This window comes from Astatotilapia calliptera, chromosome 20 (assembly GCF_964374335.1).
Source record: "Astatotilapia calliptera chromosome 20, fAstCal68.1, whole genome shotgun sequence".
Taxonomy (NCBI): Eukaryota; Metazoa; Chordata; class Actinopteri; order Cichliformes; family Cichlidae; genus Astatotilapia; species Astatotilapia calliptera.
In genome coordinates, this window is record NC_137441.1 from 9,420,388 (window position 1) to 9,438,899 (window position 18,512).

The 18,512-nt window shown below is 39.9% G+C and overlaps 1 protein-coding gene and 1 long non-coding RNA gene across 3 annotated transcripts; one reads left to right on the forward strand and one right to left on the reverse strand.

Moving 5' to 3' along the window:
* Positions 1–2,211: 2,211 nt before the first annotated feature.
* On the forward strand, positions 2,212–15,712 carry opn7d (opsin 7, group member d). Of its 2 annotated transcripts, none has more exons than XM_080294606.1 (6): positions 2,212–2,586; positions 9,877–9,967; positions 10,039–10,201; positions 12,361–12,488; positions 12,609–12,943; positions 13,260–15,712. In XM_080294606.1, exons 2-6 carry the CDS (start codon positions 9,877–9,879, stop codon positions 13,737–13,739), a joined length of 1,197 nt encoding a protein of 398 aa, XP_080150732.1. In that variant the 5' UTR covers positions 2,212–2,586; the 3' UTR covers positions 13,740–15,712. The 2 variants fall into 2 exon arrangements, with proteins under 2 accessions (XP_080150732.1, XP_080150733.1); XM_080294607.1 differs by having other exon boundaries at positions 10,057–10,201.
* LOC145422799 (uncharacterized) lies at positions 7,306–7,983 on the reverse strand. Its single transcript, XR_013904049.1, has 2 exons — positions 7,561–7,983; positions 7,306–7,482 (listed from the first exon to the last, which is right to left on the reverse strand). It is a non-coding gene; the product is annotated as an uncharacterized LOC145422799 (long non-coding RNA).
* Positions 15,713–18,512: the final 2,800 nt, after the last annotated feature.

Consider the following 18,512-nt stretch of genomic DNA (forward strand, 5'->3'; position numbering starts at 1 on the left):
TATTATCCAAAGTCTGGTAATGCTGGCAGCAGTCGGGGAAGGATATTCCAGAACTCCTTTCCTCCAGCTTTTCCAGTTTTTCTTGAGGGATTCTGAGGGATTCCCAGACCTGATGCTTCCAACACCTTCTCAGCCTAGCCTGGAGTCTCCTCCCAACTGATAGTGTCCAATTAAACCTCCAAGGGGAGCTGCTCAGGACAAATCCTGATGAGACACCAAAACTACCTCCTTTTGATGCAAAGGAGCAGAAGTTCTACTTCTTGATGTCAGTGCTCCTCAATCTATCTCTAAAGGAGAGGCCAGCCACCTTACATTGGAAACTAATTTTAACTATTTGTAAAACAACCTAATTTTTTTGGCTCACTTTCTAGCTCAGATATATTTTTACATTCTGGTACAACACCTTACAGGCTGCAATGCAGGGTGGAGTAATCCACCATTTTTCAGCAGAGGACCATTGACTCAGACTCTCATTCCACACATTCGCCTGAGAACCCACTCAGAGCGTGCTGAAAGTCATGTTTTGATGGACCCAATCAAACCTCATCATCTGCAAAAAGCACAGATGTAATTCTGAGATTCCAAAAAAAAACAGTACCCATTTTGCTTTCCCAGTAGTACTATTCAGGAGGATTTAATGAGAATTTAATAGAATAAATTCTCAGTGTTCATGTTGTTCAGAAGAACAATTTCAGAATATATGTGAGAGACTCCAAAACTCTGTTAACAGTCCTGTGGAGCCTTTCAGTGGTTGAAGTATAATTCATTAAATTAAAGTGCTATTGCTACGTCCCTTATTGTTGACTGTTTTTTTTTACCACTTTGGAACAGTAAAGAAATAAGTTGTGAACACAGTTCTGGCACGTTACAGTAAACATGTTGGTGAATATTTTTTGTGCATGTTGTGCTCTTTCCAGGCTAATATTAGTATCATTAATACAATGAAATAATTATAGTCAAGGTGTTTTTTCTCTCCATATTTTGTTAAATTAAATAAATTAAATTAAATTCAAAAATTGTATAAGGCAAAGTGTCTGTTGACTGCATATATAGGTTTGGGGTTTTATCTTTTTATTTGAGTATTATATTATTTTATCATGCTGATATTTCTCTTCTGATCTCAGCTTTGGACCACCTAACACGTGAAAACATGATCTAGCATTGTTTAAAACTACGTGACTTGACATTCGCACTGTCTTCAGGTCCAGAAGGAAAGTGACTGTGCTCACTTTCAACATGATCTCTAATAATTTCCACTTGCTCTGATCACTTCCTGCCATGTCCAATATTACACTAAAGGGACATCATACTACTGCAGCCACTGGCTGTGACACTAAGTTCATCTAAACGTGTCTGAGCGAGCAGCCTGAGAAGGACCAGAACCCTGTGCTGAGGTATTAATATGACAGCCCAGCTCTTTACAGCTTTGACAGCCCTGCAGCCTCGGCACAGCTCAGCGAGTGAGCCCACGCTCCCTTAAGCAGCTTTCCATGACTGTCAGTCTGGGAGTGGTGCTGCTACAAGCAAACTGCATTGGTGGGTATGATAAAGTGGGATGACACAGCGCTTCAGGTGGAGTTCAGCTGCTCCCTACCAGGACTGGATTTACTGTGTGACCGAGGATGACACTTTATTTTCTAAAGTGGCTGTCACATTCATTTTAGACTTAAATTACAGAGAGCCACCTACAAAATTCATTTTTAGTCACAAATTACACATCAAATTCCAGATGCCAGTAGCACAGCAGCAGACATACATTGATCAGCACCATAAGCCATTGTTGCTACTTCCATTCTTTGCTTTGAACTGGGACCATGACATGAGACCATTATAAGCCAAAATGATGAAACCGTGATTGAATTCAAAATCGAATGAAAATACATCAAAACACCATTGCCTTCATTCCTATAAATTTATAATCAATTGCTGCTTTTCTCTCCTGCAGGCTACCAACCTCAAGATTCATTAATTAAGCGATTTGATACCAGCAGCTCACAGCAGCATGTGAGTCAGCTGTGGAGACTGATTTGGGAAAACCCACCTTACACACTTGAATCGCATGCACGATTCATTCATGCAAAGTGAGAGGATAATCCAAAGTGTAGGGTATGTGGGGAAAAAGTAGTGGTAGTAAGAGTGGGCAGAGGAAATGGGGAGGGGAGCGGTACTTTGAGTCATCAGTGACACTCGGATCTTACCAGTATTATGCTGATCCGTCTCTCTCTCTCTCTCCCGTTATTCTCTCTCTGGCCTGCCGTCACTGTGGGCTTTTCGTTCTCCATCAGTTGAATGCCAACAATAATGATCAGCGCACATGCTGTAAGATGCAGCGAGCATGTGTCCACCTGGCCAGCTGCATGCAAGTGTATGTCACTGAAGGGGAGGAGGATACCTTAACCGGACTCTTCAGTGTGAGGCTGAAATAGAACCAGTGCTCCCCTCTCTCTATCCTTCCCCCCCACCTCTCTCTTTCTCCTCCACTCTCTGTCTCCTTCTCGGTGGCTGGCCAAGCTCCTCTCCTCTGTGTCCTGCTCTCCACCTGGCCTCCATGAGTTTAATTGAGGACAAGCCATTCGTCCCTGGAAGGTAAGCAGCGTAGCCGCGGGGTGTCAGTTTTCAGAGCAATACAAAGAGATTAGACAATAACAGAAAAAAAGAGGGGGGGATCAACAATGATGTCGCATTTATGTGACTCCCGAAATTTTGCTTGTTTTTTTTTTTAGTGTTTACTACCAGTGAACAGCGAGATAGGCGCTGACATAGATCAGGATATATATATATATATATATATATATATATATTTATGTTTTGTTTTATTCTTTTAGATCCGCTTTTTTTTCCTGTGAAAATGTCTGGTAGTTTTTCCTGACTTGCAATTCTTCCTCTAACATGACAACATCTGGATATGTTAAAAGGTTATTTAGTGAAGGGCATTCATTTAAGGTTCAGATACTAAATCAAGGGAGCGAAAATGAATTGTGCAAGCTGTAATAATGATGAAGATGAAGGCTCAGACCTCACAGCGGACTCGTGGGACCTCCGGCAGGATTAGTGACGAGATCCTGATTATCCCACTCTGTAACAAACGAGTGCTTTTCTTTATCTGGTGGTCCAAGTTGAAGCCGTCACAACACTGACCATTTGCAAGATAGCCTGCCTTGATCCTGAGCCGCTTGCTGCACGTTGTTTATCTGGATGGGTTTGCCTGCATGCATGAACTGTTTCCTGTTGTTTTCGTTGTTGCTTGTGCAGACATATGTGATTGTGGTTCACTCAAAGCTCTCTTCGCAGAAAATCAATAAGTGTGGACAAAGACGGATTTTGTTGTGAAGTCCTTCTGTTGGATACAACATAATTTAACAAAGTGACTGAGCTCCAACTGCAGATGAGAATCAAAGGCAAATAGGAAATGAAAACAGCTGTTTGAGGGCATGACACTGACCTAATCAAAAGTTTCTTTTTCTATACTAATCAGAGATTAATCACACAATAGTTTGTGTGATATAGACTGATGAAGATGGTGATGTGCACATAGCCACAGAGGTCCATCTGAATATTATAAAACAACTTAAAATTATAAAGCTATTTTATAGCATTGTATATTAAAAAATATTTATGCCAAGTTAATCCAATTAGGATGAGCGACACGTCACATGACCAAAAGTTTGTAATTGCCTGCTTGCATCAGACCATTTATGATTAATTGCCTCAGTTGCAATCAGCTAAATGGCAATCTGTCCTCTATGTTACCACAACTGCAGAAGGTCTATGCTACAATCAAATCATGCGCCATCTCCCTTTGCTTAATTTATTTACCCGTATAATTCTGCTGACAACTGATTCACAGTTACATTAATATGATGCAGTGCTTGACTTCTTAAACACATCATGTGAACGCAGATTGCATCATATGTTAATTCTCCAGGTTACATAAGATATGTCGTATGCCCAGCAATGTTTGAAGGAGTTGCCTCCAACCATGCTGTCATGCCGCTAAAACTTGCTGTAAATATTGTACTGTGATGGCACTCGCTTGTCACTGTCAGTCACTCTCAGATGAGGTGGCAGTTCCACACAGCGACGGTGACAGTTGACTTTAATCTCACAAAGGTCTCACTAGGTTGTCGTGGCACGTACCACACAACACACTGGACATCATATTTGCTGCTTTGATTTTAAATACTGCTCAACTCAAAGGGCTTTACCACCGATTTCCAGCATCTAGTGTGGTAGAGTGCTGCTGGGTGAGGCTGTCGGTGGTATAATTATGTTGCCCTGAACTAGAACACAAGAGTTTGAGTTGTATGCACCATATCTTGCTTTCTTTTTTTTTTTCCTTTTTTCTTTTTTTTGTTGACTGGTTAGGCACCAGTCAAACAGGCCTAAAGACTGGTCAGCGGTCCTTGACAACCACCAGTTGCTAGGGAAAAAATGTGTATTCGTCAACCAATTGGCAAGTGGTTGCTGGAGGCTATGGGCCATCTGTGAAACTAGCTGCTAGAGCCACCGTCACAGAGGCCTAGACACCAGTAGGAGGCGCCCGGGCACCCACCAGTCAACAGGGAAAATATATCAATTCCTCGTCTGGTTGGTAAATGGTTGCTGGAGGCTGAAAGTGGTCACAAACAGACATTTGGTGCTGCACAAAAAAAAACCTCCTTGCAATTGCTTTGGTCACTAGTCAGTTGGTACAGTTGCCATAGTTTATATGGAAGATGCTGACTTGCCTGTAAACACTCGCCTAATGGTAGTGAAACTGTCTATTTGACTTCAGTGAAAATAAGCTGTGGATCACACATTTGTGATAAGTGTTTCACATCGCTGGGGAGGAATGTTGGCCCACTCTTCTTTCCAGAATTGTTTTAGTAATTCAGTCAAATTGAAGGCATGAAAAGAATTTCAATATGATTTAAGTTTTTTGGTTGAATTGTTGTTGTGTTTCAGATCATTGTCCATAACCAAAGTCCTCTTTAGCTTTATGGTACAAACTGATAGCTGGATATTATCCTTCAGGATTTCCTGGTGGAGAGTAGAATTCATGGTTTTAGTGTATTAGTTTTACACCAGCTATCTGAAAATGTAACTTTTGTTTGTTCAGCCAACAGAATATTTGCCCAAAGTCTTGGGTAGACGAGCCTTTGGGTTCTTTTTGGTCAGCATTGTTTTTTCCCCCATGCCATTTTTGCCCAGTTTGTTTAGTACTGTTGTATCATGAACACTCCCCATAAAAGGAGACAAGGGAGGCCTGAAGTTCTTTAGATGTTTTTCGGGGTTCTTTTGTGACCTCCTGGATGAGTTGATGATGTGTGCTTGGAGTGATTTTGGTAGAACATCCACTCCTGGAAGGTTCACTAGTGTTCAACTTATCTCCATTTGTGGATAATGGTTCTCATCATAGTTCACTGGAGTCCAAAGGAATTAAAAGGATCTTTCACTGTAGACCGTGGTATGATGGGTTGCTTTTAGAGATCTTTTAATTCTATTCAATTCAATTCAAATTTAGCTATACAGTGCCAAACAGTTGCCTCAAGGCCCTTTTAGCCTACTTCACTTTGTCAGGCAGGTCCTATTTACATGAAGTATTGATTCAGCAGCTCTGCCAGGTAAAAAAAAAAAAAAAAAGCTACATTTTTTATTTACTCTGGTTACATTTGTCTAGTGTTAAAATTAGTTTGATGTTCTGAAGCATCCTACTTTTAGAAATACTAAAAAAAACAGAAAGGAAAAGGAAAGGGTCAAATACTTTTTTATGGCACTGTACACTTCTGTTTCACTCTAATAAGGATGATAATTTATAAACTAAACATAATGTTAAACCTGAAATTAGTGAGTGACACTATAAACCCCCCCAGGAATTCATTTACAGAGGTCATTTCCCCATAGACGTCTATACAACCAGATATTTTTTCCCAATCAGAGGAGACGTGCCTGCTGGCTATTAGAGGGAATACAGGCTTAAGGCACTTCCACACTGGTTTCACTTTTCAGGTTATTTTTTTCAAGCATATTTGTAACACAAAAAGGCATAAATAAGTAAAAACTGTTCAATACTGCTTTGAAATGTACATATATAAACAGTGTAAATGCTCAAGGGACAGGGCTGGTAAATCAAGCCAAGCATGCAAAATTAAATGTGACACTTTGCATTCAGTTCACATTCGATCACAAACATTTTCTGATTCATAATGTCAATGCACATACACTGAGAGCCATTATAATGGAAAAGAGGGTAATTTACTTTAGATAAAAATACGAATCCTGTTGGTAACATTTTCTGAAGGAAAGAAAATGCTGGGTAACAGATTAACATTTAAACACAAATCAAAAATTGAGACTGGCTGGAAACCATGCAGATACACAACCATTGCCCTTGAGCATGTGGTCTCTTTGCTCTTTCACTCGCTGACATGCCTGTCAGCCTTTAAATGGCTGCTCATCTCCGCTGACTACAGACATTTAATGGTTATGAGTGACAGTTCTACTTTCAGTGGCACCGCAAATCTCACAGTTTGATAGCTTGCCTCAGGCAAACTTGTTGCAAACTTAATAGATAACTTGTCATGCTGACAACAGCAGTAAAACTGCAGAAAGATTATTTTAAATATCCTCTGCAAACCACATGATTCTACAGGGTCAGAGAAGGAAAGGATAGAGTGCACATGTGCTTGAAAAATGAAATAATAAGTCAGGTAAGCAGGTGATATAAGGTACATTTCTCACGTCATCATCTGGAGGTCAAAGTCCTCGTGTCCCTGTATCAAAGGCGTCCAATTATTAGTTATTCAGGCAAGCTCAGAGACATGACAGTTGTGTCATAGCCCACTCAGCTTCAAAATACTCAATCTATCACAGCAGACCAATGACAGAGTTTATCTTTCCATAACAGCTCCCTTTTCATTTCCACACTCGCTATGCTGATCCGAGTATTTCATAAACTGCTGATCTGCTGGGATTTTTCCCACACAGCCATGTCTAGTGTTTACAGAGAAAACCTCCAGTACATGGCAGCCCTCTGGGTGAAAGCACCTCGTTGATGCTAGATGTCAGTGGATAATAACCAGACTGCCTTGAGCTGATACGAAGGCACCTCTGAATGCAAAACCTGTTAAACCTTGAAGCAGCAGAAAACTCGTCAGCAAATCTGCAACAACTATGTGACGCTATGATGTCAAAATGGGCCAAATGGGCCATGTCCACACTAATACATTTTCATTTGAAATTGCATCCTTTTCTCTCCATTTTTGTCACGGTCTGGAGGGCAGACCGTGGGGGATGTAGGAGAAAGGCCCCAAAACGCAGACTTAATGGAATGAACAGTGGGTTTATTTACAGTGAGGTAATTGTACACCACACATTAAATCTCCAAAAGTGCTCCCTCGACTCCCGTGACGTGTCTTCTCCCAAGTGCTGGTATCCCGTGCTCTCTGCCCCTGTGCCTTCACACACCCCGTGTGTCTTGCAGTCCTGTGTTCCGCTGTCCTCCTGGGGAAAAACACAGACACAGCCGTTATGGCACCAACTCCGGCAGGCATACACTTTAACAACACTAGAAACACTGACATGGAGTCTAACTCAACGATCCTGCGCCGGAGGAAGCTCCATCGCTCTGTTAAGTAGCTCCCCCGACGATCCTGATCAGAAGCAGGTGTGTGGTAAGCTAGGCGTGACCAGCAGCTGGCAGGGCCACACCCATCAGGCCTGCAGGTGGCTGTCCTTCATCCTCCAGCCTCACACACACACACACACACCAGCATGGAACACAAGAGCACAGTGCAGCAAACATACATCCAATACACTAATAACAATAAAGGTCCACACTGTTCACGAACCCCGAGTCCCCGGAACCGGGTCCGTGACAATTTTGGCCTTCCGTCCACACTGAGACGGCGTTTTCAGTCAAGGAAAACGCAGTGTTTTGAAAACGCTTTCTAAAGCGGATACATTTGAAAACGCCGTTTGGACAGCGAACCCGGAGCCTTTTCGAAAACGATGACACATTTTTTCTATGCTCCGCTGCTTTTATATATAATTAAGAATGGATGTCTCTAATATATCTCAGACACAGTTTAAAGAAGTTGTACCCACCTGAAAACGTATTTATGAAGGGCAACCCATCAGACAAAAGTTGGCATAAAGGGACAGGAGCTTAAATGTCTTTTAGCGTCAAACAGAGGAGCTACACATAAACCCAATATAACATAAATAAGGATCATATTTTGAAATTTGAACTGTGCAAAGCTGCTTTTGTTTTATTATGGAGCTAATACAAAAATAAGCATATTATGATCCAATTAAAAGGAAGATGCACGCTTTCTCAGTTACAGAGCCAATTTTAAAAAAAAGAAAAAGCTCAGTCAGTGCTTGGTGAGAGTGCTTGAGCTTAAAAACCAGCACACTTGAGAGAGAAGCATGTGCACATTCAGATCCGTGCAAAGGATGTTTATGATTAATATCAGCTTTAAATCTTCCAAAACCTGACAGTTTCCCCTCCCAAGAGATCTCATGAGATGAAAACATGTTTTGCACAGATCTGAGTGAACACACATTTTATCAGAACACATGCTCTCACAAACTGTATCTATCCCAGCAATAACAGGGCTGATCATTAATGTGGTAACAGTGTTGCTTTTAATCAATGCTGGAGATTAGATGCGGAAAGAAATACAAAGAATTGTTTCTTCAAGGTAATTAATTTGGGGAAGAAAAGGCTTTGGAATGATAGTAAACGTGTGCTACGCCAGTTCCATCACTGATTCCTAAAACACCTGAAGGGAAATTTACTTGATTGAGAATCCATTATTGTGCTGACACAAGAATGAAGTTCATGGAGTTGAGTGGTACTAAAATGGGTCACAGCTTTGTACTCCGCTGAGTCTCCTCCACTCAGACTGACTGGACATTTCGTCATTGACTGGCGTGCTGACTTGCATAGTAATGAAGCTTCATCCCTGTGATTGCCTAAGTCCTTGAACATCAATATTGCCTCTACATCATCTCTGGTAGCTATCCAACTCTTGCTCCGCATTTCGTCCCTGCACCATCCTTTCCTTCCCAATTTCCATTGGATTTTTCATTTTCTATCAAGCAAAGTGATGCACTGAATAGCAATCATTATCTTGGTTGCAAATAGCTGGGTAAGAAGAAGCCGATTGGCTAAAGAATATGAGAAGCATGAATGCCTCTGACAGTTTTCAAGTGATGGCGAGAAGACTCCATTAAGAATCTTCCAACAATGTGTTAGAAATCCTGGAGAGCCTGTCAACTCTGTTTCATGGCAGGGAAAAAAAGAATCACACTCTCACCTCGGCCCATTATGTATCTCTTCGATCACTTCGGTGTCTGGATTGCAATTGCATGTGTGCTTGGTGAATCATGCTTAGACTGCAATTTCACAAGCTTTTTATTCCCAGAAAATCTGAGCACATTTGGTCTTAATCATAATTGTTTTGTTCCCTCAACCGCTTGTACCCCTGTTGTAAATCCTAAAAATGGCACCGTGCTTTAATTTTTTCCATCTGTCAATGCTTTTTAGATATTTGTATTTAATATGAACAGTCCTCAGCTTTTGCAGAGGATTATTTTTCTTCAAAACAGCTTTTTTAATTTATTTCTACATCTGATCCTGTAGGCTGCAGATATTTCTTGCAATAACAGCAGTAGGACAGCTTGTAGTGCACTACAGACAGTGTGCAGTGTTTGAAATGCTTCAGAAACAAAACAGTTTGCATTGATTTGATTTTACATAGTGACTACATATACTTCCTTTTTGCATGTTTTCATTTTTTTAGGATCCTAAGTTGAGTATTGACTTTTGTAAATTCCTGGATTATTTTCAGCTTTATTGACCATGAATTAATTCGAGTGGTGACATTTCAGATGGGAAATGCTTCAGACACGTCTGCTGTGTTTACCTCCACCATCTCCAAGGAGCATGACATCTTCATGGGTTCAGTCTACAGCTTATTCTGTGAGTCCACACAACATTTTTTTTATGCTTTATCCATCTTTAGCACAACTCAATCTCCTTTTCTTTCACAGGTGTACTGTCCATCATAGGCAACTCCACACTGCTACTTGTTGCTTATCACAAGCGGTCAACCTTGAAACCAGCAGAGTTCTTCATCATCAATCTCTCCATCAGTGACCTTGGGATGACACTCACTTTACTTCCACTGGCCATACCATCGGCGTTTTCACACAGGTATCGTAAAAGCTCCTTCTATATTTTTATTTCATTTCAACTTCAAATTCATTTATCAGTAATCATTAAATTTTTTTCTCTATTCACTATAAATAGCTACATGTTATAGCAAAAAAATGGAGATTGATAAACATTTTGTGTAGTTGTGGGCCTTAACTATATTTTCAATCTAGCCCCATGTGGAAGGGCCTCCACATTTAGTGCCATTCCTAACAAACTGATGTGAATTCACCAATTTCCTTCTGCATCAGGACCAGACTGTGGAGGCCTTTTACAGTGAACTCGTTGTCACGTTCAAGAAATCAGTTTGATTCGTTTTGTGACATGAAATAGAACCAAGATGGATCCATGCTTTCATATGTCACAGCAGAAACTGAGACTCATTAACATTTTTCCAATTTTCCTATTATCTAAATTTGGTAAACCAGTGTGAACTGCAGCCTCAGTTTCCTGTTGTCAGCAGACAGAATTGTCACCTCTTCTGCTGCTTTAGCCCTTCTACTTGAAGGTTCAATGTGCTGTGTTTTTAGAGATGCTCTTACCTTGGTTGTAACAAGTGGTTATTTGACATCATCATTCTCCTCAGACATCTGGCTTCACTCAAAGAACTGCTGCTCGCTGGATATTTTCTTTTCAGCTCGCGCTTGGTAAACCCTAGAGATGGTTGTGTGGGAAAATCCCAGTAGATCAGCAATTTATGAAATACTCAGACAAGTCTATTCAGCAATCCAGCAAAAGTAAATCCGCATTCTTCGGCATTTTGATGCTTACTTTAAATTTCAGCAGGGTGTCTTCATCGTGCCTACATGCCTAAATGTATCAACATATTGCCACGTATTTGGCTAATTAGATATTTGCTTTAATGAGCAGTTTAAACAGTTATACCAAATGAAATGCCCAGTGAGTATATGTTACAACATGTCTAACCTAAAGATCTATAAAAAAATGACTTTTAACAGATTTCCTGTTAAAGTTTGTGCAGTTCCTTTTTTTCTGTCACTCTGTCTAAATACCTACTTACATTTTCATCATTGACCTCAAACTCCAACTCTTGCTGGGAAAATCAACAGTGCAAAACTCTGAATGAAAACATCTTCAGTGGAGGACACTGCAGTTTCCAAGCCTGACGAAGACGTGTTACGTCACGAGCATTACCAGGTGTTTGCTTTCGGCTTTGTTTTTTGTTTTTGTCTTCACACTCACAGAGTTTTGCACTGTCAGTTTGCCCTGAGTTCAACAGCTACATCCCAAGAGAGGGCATCTGGCAAAACTGCGGTACATGTCATGAAAATGTCACCATTTCGGTAAACAAAAATAAATCTGTGGTCTCTGTCACTCACCACCATTCTTAGTTGCCAGATTTAGCTGCCTGTGAGTTGCTCTTCCCAGAAACTCATATTCAAATCAAGGGTCTCTGCTGTTACAAGGTGGAGGAGATCTAGTATGCATTTCATACGTGAAAAAGTGATCATAATCTGACTTGCAAAGAGCAATTCCAGCACTGCAGGAGAGCTTCAGTGCTCACAAAGAAACATTAAGGTGGAGCACATTTACGTGAGGTCTCTTGTTCTTGTTTTTTATTGACACAATATCCAGAGGTCCTTTGGTGCAATTAGCTTAGCAAACAGTCAGAAAATAGTCATCTATCAACCAAAAATATACTTTTTAAAAACAAAATAATGCGAACACTTTTGCAGACACAAGATACATGACGGCCTCCAGTAATAATAATGTACCTGATTTAAAATGTATTGTTCTAAATTAGCTTAACTGAACCTCTGGTTTTGAACAGGGGCTTATTGTTGTTAGAAGAGATTAATAATAACCAAGAAAGAATGAGAATGAGGAAAAGTGAGAACATTTTGGAAAGTGGTTTATTTCATCCTAAATGCCTGAATGCAACTGAAATGGATCATGTTCCAGCAGGTACTCTTAATACTGTATCAGATTGCAGAATAAATATAAACAAATTATATTGGAAATCTATGTTCGGGATGGAGAGGGCTTCCCAAAGCTTGTTATTATACTTCTATCCTCACACTCAATAAAAAGACCCTCCAAAGCTGTGACTGAAACTCTACAGTTACACTCAAACAGGGAGCAGTTTTCTGGGCCCTAGCCTCTATTACATTTTTTTTACTCATTGTCTGTGTGTACAGGTGGCTGTTTGGAGAAATCATCTGCCAGGTGTATGCTATGTGTGGAGTGCTGTTTGGTCTCTGCAGCTTGACAAACCTCACAGTGCTTTCCTTAGTGTGCTGCCTTAAAGTCTGTGTCCCCAACCACGGTGAGGGTGGAATAAATTGATAAGCATGATGTTGTCAAAGCTACAGAAAGTTTACCAGCAGCAGGAGTAAAACGAGCATAATAACTTCAAGGCACCTTTTTCTATTTCCTCTCTTATCAGGTAACAACTTCTCCTCGTCACATGCCCACCTCCTGGTGGCTGGAGTTTGGTGTTACGCGTCTGTGTTTGCTCTGGGGCCACTGGCACACTGGGGACATTACAGTCTTGAGCCTTATGGGACAGCGTGCTGCATTGACTGGCATGCACCCAACTATGAGCTTTCAGCTTTGTCTTATATTATCTGCCTTTTCTTCTTTTGCTATGTAGTCCCCTGCACTATCATCTTCCTCTCCTACACTTTCATTCTGCTGACCGTGCGGGGCTCACGTCAGGCCGTCCAGCAGCATGTGTCACCACAGGCCAAGAGCACCAATGCACACGCTCTCATTGTCAAGGTCAGAGGTTATGGCTGTGTCGCTTCAGCACCACTGACTATAGCTTTTATAGCTAACAGGATCTGAGTAGGATATGAAAACATAAATAATTAGAAGGTTATAAATTAAATTGATTACTTTCTTTATCTCTGTACAGTCTTCTGATGCATATGTAGACTTCTGAGTGGATAGATTCAAAACTAAAGTTATAATACTTAAGATATATGTTTTCATACAAATTTGCCACTAACATGAAACTAAATTCTGCATGTCATGTTTTTTGTTCAATGTTGTTTGAATATCTGCATGCATATGTGTGAATGCTCCTTCTCCACAGCTGTCTGTAGCAGTGTGCATAGGCTTCCTGGCTGCTTGGTCTCCATATGCTGTCGTGGCCATGTGGGCTGCTTTTGGGGATGCCACGCAAGTTCCTCCTGCTGCTTTTGCCCTTGCTGCAGTGTTTGCCAAGTCTTCTACCATCTACAACCCTATGGTCTACCTCCTGTGTAAGCCCAACTTTCGCGAGTGTTTATACAGAGACACTTCGATGTTACGACAGATGATCTACAGGGGCAGTCCGCAGTCCGAGCCGAAAGAACGATTCGGATCCACATCACAGCGCAACAAGGACATGAGCGTCTCCACGCGCTTTTCAAATGGACAGCAGGAGAGCTACGGGGCGTGTCTGCACTGCACTGACAATGCAGCTCTGTGTCATGTGACACCCCAAAGGACTGCCTGCATCCTGACTGGATCCACCTACACAGAGGTGACAGTCGGCCAACTCTCAGCCAAACCACAGGCCGAGTTCCTCTAGTGGAACAGCCTGATTCTTTCATAAAGCAAACAAAGGACGACACGTGATCAAAAAGACAAAGAGGTTACTGAACAATAAAGTCTCAATGAGACTTCACCACCTTTGCAAGGACCTTTCATGTCATCCTTTCTGAGTGACTCTTTCATTGTGAAATGAAAACATGATACAAAAACTTCTCGGAAGATTTGCCACAAAAAAGTATACTTGCAATGTCTTGACGTCTACTTCTGTGTCAGCTTGTTTCCTGTTTCATTTAAATGTGCAGTAATTTAACAGGATTCCAAGAGAGCAGAAAATGAGACAGCAGAACCCCCTCCAGCTTAAAGGTTAATTAGGAAAATGTGTACCTCAGTGTGCATCATGAGGATAAACTATGTTTAATATTCCACCAGCGCCAACTGAGTATATTATAAGAACGTATTGCAGTCAAGGACTGTGAAAAAGATTGTTTAGGTTTCTTTACATTGAGGACCGTGATACTGTACGTAAAGGGGTATTCAACCTAAAATGATCAAGTATTCACCGCCTGTAGGAGTGAATGTCGGATCTAATGTTTTGTCCTTGTCAATAGTGGGATGTACTGTAACTGAGACATAAAATCAAACTGGCAGCTGCAGTTTTCTGAGATGAACAACACAACCAAATTTCCCCACTTCGTCCAGCCTGCAGGGTCTTTGAGAGGTTTAATGTTAGAGAGAGTGCTGTAAGCAGAAGATCACTTCAGTCAAGAGGCCTGTACTTGCAGGGCTCCAGTGCAGCATGTAACCTGCAGTCATTTTCTAAACAGAGACTGTAGAACAAAATAGTTCCACATTAATTTGTACATAAGTTTAGATTTTTATTTCATAAAAAGCACTGCATGTGACTCCCTTTGGTTTACAGAAACTCCCATTTCAGTTGTGGGGCCTCGCTTCTCTTCTTATTTGGATCTTAGCAAACCAATATTAAAGGGAACCCACGCTATTAAGAAAACTTAATAACCTGTCATTTCAAATCATTCTATTTAAACAATCGACTGATTAGGAATCAAGGAAAATCAGTTTCAGCAATATTTTACATCAGTACAAAGAGAAAGATTTCCAAAGTAGGCCATGGTTAAGACTGAAGGTCCTTGAGAATTATTTTGCTTTACAGAGATTTTGTCTTGCAGTTTATTTTCTGCTAAAAATATGCATTTACATCCATTAGTTAAAAAAGCGATTCCTTTACAGCAACGATGATGTCTTTTCATCCATGTCAATGCAAAAATACAAAGAACTATGTTAGATTTAATTTTAGTTTCTTTTATAATGTGGTCCTGTGCTGTGTGACATCATGTGTATGTATATATGTTTAAAAAGTATCATGTATGTATTTATTTCATTATAAAAAAAGTTCTTGTTTAGTATTATTTACTAAAAACACAAAAACAAACGGATCATTGCATTGTTTTGGGGGCACAGAAAGTTGCATCATCTGACAGAAAGTGAGATTTCAGAAAGATTGAAATAATTTCAAATTATTCATAAAAACACTTTAAAACATGAGGGGAAATTGTAAACACAAATTTTACTGAAAACGATCGTAGAACAGAGATTATAATGGAATGTTTAAAATCAGCTCTTTTTTTCTGTGAATGAGGCAATCTTAAATTTTTTTTTTCCGAGCACTTTAATTATCTGTGAGGAAGCTGCTTTGCTGGGTGTTCATTAACTTGGGAGCACAGCAGGTTCAAATTTACTGCCAATGCAATTTTCCATAAAGCAGTTTATTGACATTATAGGAGACACCTCTGTTTAAAATTCCACGGATGGTGTGCGTTGAGCATGAAATTTGCTCTCAGTTTTTAGAGAACTGCATTAGCGTTTTTGTGAAGAAGCTGGATTTGAAAAATGAAGCCAAATCATCCAAATGTCCTGCTTGTCCTGCAGTGGATATGGCATTTCTGGAAGGGAAAAAGGCATAAATAAATGAATAAATATTGGTCTGAATGAGGATAACCTTGGACAGCTTTGGTTTTAGGACTTGAGAAACAACCATCTTTGTGTGCCACACACAACATTTCAGGAGAAATCTTTCTGAGAAGGCTAATCAAAAATCAAAATTCACATTGATAGCAAAGCTGCAACTGTGAGGTTGCCTTTCCTATGACGATTACATGCATGTGCGTTTTAAAACATATAGGAAGCCCCATCTCTGTAATGAAAAGTAAAATCTATAGGGCATATGACCTAAAGTGATGTACTTGTATTTTTGCTAAACTGAGCTGAAATGAAAATCTTAACCGCAATCCCAACAGGGAGCACAAGAAAATATGCATGAAGGATCAACTTAGATGCAAAGTAATTTATTTTCCCCCAGTTTGAAAAAAAAAAGTGCCTGTAGGATAAGCTTTCACTGGCAACCAATATAGGGAAGCAATGAGATACAGCCAGAGGAGGAATTAAAAGAAAAATAACTGATATGGCACATCGCATTAAGAGAAACTGGCAGTATAGTCCTACTTGGGTGCATACTGTAGCTGGGTGCATTTTTGAAACTGTGTATAAAAACAATTATTTACCTTTTTGATTACTGAGACTAATCATGTGAGATTCTTCATTCTGGTCCGTGCAGTCTGTTTGTAGAGCCAGATGGAAATTGATCGGTAAACATGATTGAGATTATTACTGAGTACACAGTTTTACCATTAAAGACTAAGTTTACCCAGCACAGCACTCAATTATGAAATAAAGCTTCAATTCAACGGCCACTTCAGAAATAATCGCTGCTTCTCTTATCTTCATGTGAATTTCCTCTTTTCAGTCCCAATCTCCATCACCAACTCTCTTATCCTCAGTTTGTCTGTTCCTCTTAAAAGCCCAGACTATGACTTCCCATACCAACTGTTCTTGTGCACTCAGACAACTCAAGACATCATTTTAGTGCAAAACACAATTTATTTTGGCGGGTTTAATTCTCTGCTAGTCGTCACTGCCTTGAAGGTCACTAGAAGAAGGATTTTTGCTCTTAAACATGGATATGTGAGAGAAAGGCAGGTCTATGAGAGACAAAGGAGAGAGATTAAAAACTCCTCTATGAGTTTAGGCTCTTTCATCTTACCTCTGGTCGAGGAAAACCACAGTCATACCTGGCAGAATCACCCTGATGTCAGGCTGTGACCTCCTGTGTAAATTGAAATGTATCTGGTTATCATAGTGCACTGAATCACATATTTTACTAACACTGAACTAATTTTTCAGTCAATTAGTTGATTAATCAGTCTATCAGCTAAGATTTCTGTTGGATCAATGAATTGCTTAATATGGAGCCTATTTTCTTTCTTGGCTCTATATGATGTTAGGGAGAGCAAATATCCATAACACAGTCATCCAGGAGAATATCTCTGACTATGACTGCAGCGGTTCCACCCAGCTGTTATTCACACTTCCTCTTTATGAGCAGCATCCAATCAGATAATAATTTAATTTGGAGGAGCTAAAATTGCTTCATGCAAAACAAGGATGAACTTTATAAGATAAATACTCATTATTTTGAACCGTAACACATGCACAGTGACTAAAGATTTGGTGCTGGAAATGAGCAGAAAAGGTCCATTTTATTTAATTAATTTATTTTTAAAAATTTTAAGTAGAATTTTAAATCAGTTAAAATCTTGGAAAATGAGGTCAAAATTTAGCACTCTATGATACACATACAAAGTATTTACGGTAACTCTCTAAGTAAATTAGTGTTTAAGATCCAGGACGTGATGTTAAAAAGCTGACATAAAATACGTTTATTAAACACAGTATGTTTTTATTAGAATAATGAAAAGAAATATAAAGAAAACAAATGACCTGAAAATGATTATTCAGCAGAAAAACCAGACATGAAAGTTAGTGTTAGGTGCAACACTACATCTCAGCAAGATTTAACATTACAACTAAGGTCTGCAATAGACTGTGAGTAATTACTGTGCACTTCTTGTAAGGTTTCACTATATTTCATCTTCAACAGAGGGTGAAAGTTACATTCTAACCCAAACTTTGACACCGTGGCTCTGCTTGGTTTTTCCCAGCATGCTGGTGCCCTCTAGTGCATACAAACAGAAAGACAGTGGAAAGACAATAAGCCTTCATTTAGTTATATGTAAACAGATATTGTAGAAAGGTGTATGATTATTATTATAAATTTTGGGGGGAAATAATACATTTTCACATATCAAAGGGGGGAAAAAACAAGGAAGAAAATAAAAAACTGAACCACAAAGAGCAGAGGAACAAATGTGCTGTCTATTGATTAATGGAATATACACACTTTCTGGCCACTTCATTAGATGCACATTGATAGTACCTGGTTGGACCTTATTTTGCCTTATTTCAAAACTGCCCTAATTCTTCATGGTATAGAAATGCTGGGAAGATTCCTCACCGATTTTGGTCCATATTGAGATGATAGCATCAGTTGCTGCAGGTTTGTCAGCTGCACATCCATGATGCTAATCTCCCCTTCCACCACATCCCAAAACTGGATTGAAACTGGCATGTTATCCTGCTGGAAGCAGCCATCAGATGATCTGTACACTGTTCATAAAGTGATGGATATGGTCAGCAACAACACTCAGGAAGGCTGTGACATTTAAATGATGCTCAGCTGGTACACCATTAAACCACCACCACCAGTTTGAATCAAGTCTTTCAAGCTTTCATGTTGTTTACATCAAATTCTGCCCATTTTGTAGTGAAATTGATACTCATCATACATGGCAACACTTTTCCAGTCTTCTGTTGTCCAAATTTGGTCAACTTTTGC

Coding starts and splice junctions, on each gene's coding strand:
- opn7d (XM_080294606.1), top strand. CDS start 9,877: ATGGGAAATGCTTCAGACACGTCTGCTGTGTTTACCTCCACCATCTCC. Junction 10,202..12,360: donor CCATCGGCGTTTTCACACAG/GTATCGTAAAAG, acceptor CTGTGTGTACAG/GTGGCTGTTTGGAGAAATCA. Junction 12,944..13,259: donor CACACGCTCTCATTGTCAAG/GTCAGAGGTTAT, acceptor CCTTCTCCACAG/CTGTCTGTAGCAGTGTGCAT.